This window comes from Rhododendron vialii, chromosome 5a (assembly GCF_030253575.1).
Source record: "Rhododendron vialii isolate Sample 1 chromosome 5a, ASM3025357v1".
Classification (NCBI taxonomy): domain Eukaryota; kingdom Viridiplantae; phylum Streptophyta; class Magnoliopsida; order Ericales; family Ericaceae; genus Rhododendron; species Rhododendron vialii.
The window spans coordinates 4482086-4483513 of NC_080561.1; the positions used below are offsets into that span (position 1 = coordinate 4482086).

The 1428-nt window shown below is 41.1% G+C and overlaps 1 protein-coding gene across 1 annotated transcript; it reads left to right on the top strand.

Annotated features, from left to right (window-relative positions):
* Positions 1-482: 482 nt before the first annotated feature.
* On the top strand, positions 483-1044 carry LOC131327456 (uncharacterized). Its single transcript, XM_058360623.1, has 2 exons — positions 483-552; positions 596-1044. Exons 1-2 carry the CDS (start codon positions 483-485, stop codon positions 1042-1044), a joined length of 519 nt encoding a protein of 172 aa, XP_058216606.1.
* Positions 1045-1428: the final 384 nt, after the last annotated feature.

Consider the following 1428-nt stretch of genomic DNA (forward strand, 5'->3'; position numbering starts at 1 on the left):
TTCAAAATTACTTTGTAGTACCCATCTCAGATAACTTAAAAATGACGTATTATTTACTGCTCTTTTTGTCGCGATTTGATTATCCACTTTTGAGAATCTACAAAGAAAACATAGTCAATTATACTTTTGTAATAATCTCCGTTTTGTAAATGTCGTTGAGCGTTTATTAATACAATCTTCTCACTTAGTCAATTAGTTTGGCTTTGTCAAAATTCTTTGTAATGATCTCTGTTTTGTAAGTGTCGCTCGGCGTTTATCAATATAATCTTTTCACTTTTGACCAAAAAAAAAAAGACGCTACTAATAATCAAACTTATTGAGAATCAAGCGGTTACTTCTCTTGTTCTTCCTCATTCTTCTCCTGGCTCTGGGTGAGGTAGTTATTCTGGCAAACTGCTTCTTCGTGCACCTTGTCTTCAACTACCTTTGCCATGATCCAAACGTGTTTTGCTTGATTCTTGACCATATGCCATGCGTCCTTAATGTATGTTTTCGACGAGTCGACTAGTCCTTTCGTTGCTTTAAGCCACGGGTATGTCATGATCCAACCTGGTCGATCAATGGTGGCCAATTTGCTAAATTATGTTGTAAACAGAACCCATCAACCCAACGAGGCGGGTGCGGCTGTGGCTGGGGACGTACAAGACGGAGGAGGAGGCCACGATTGTTTACAATAATGCCGCGCTCAAGCTGCGTGGACCAGATGCTCTGAGGCCGCCGGGTAGGGATAAAACGGAGATCAACGTGACGTTGGTCTCCGGTTATACGAGTCGGGAGAGGAGTGTAATAACGTCATATCTTCTCCTACTTCGGTACTGCGGTTCAGGACTCTTTCCAATGATCGATGCCGAACCGGTTCAAGAGGCCACAGGCGAAAAGACGCTACTAATAAGGATCATCAACCAGTACTTCAAACGAGGCAATGACTGCTGTGTACCGGTCGAGACGAAGACCAAACCAAGTGGGCAAACGGTTCAAGAAGTTGTTCAGTGTCGCGGTGAAACTAATCCATGGCCATTACGAAATGAATGGCTAGGAAGCTAAAGGAGTTTGAGGAGGAGAGGAGAAGAAGAGGAGAAGGAGTTGGCCCAGTTGGGTATAGCAAGAAAGGTCATTGAGGGGGTAATGGAGTTTTTCAAAGAGATATAGGAGATGATTCAGATTAATGAATTGAAGTCATGATCTAATTTTTGGAAGAAAAATAATTCGATGGCTACAAAGTTAATAGAAAGTGATAGAATCCGTTGTAGAGGTTGTTCTCATTTACAGGCGCTTATATATTTTTAATAGAAATCACTATGTTTTATAATATAGTTGATGTTAGATGTTTGGCCAAAACTCCTACTTCACCTTCTATGTTTTATAATATAGATGATTTTAGCACCAGAATCCTCTTTGCCGGAAAAACGGTGTGCCTCTGTGCTCAGT

Coding starts and splice junctions, on each gene's coding strand:
- LOC131327456 (XM_058360623.1), top strand. CDS start 483: ATGTATGTTTTCGACGAGTCGACTAGTCCTTTCGTTGCTTTAAGCCAC. Junction 553..595: donor GTATGTCATGATCCAACCTG/GTCGATCAATGG, acceptor TGTTGTAAACAG/AACCCATCAACCCAACGAGG.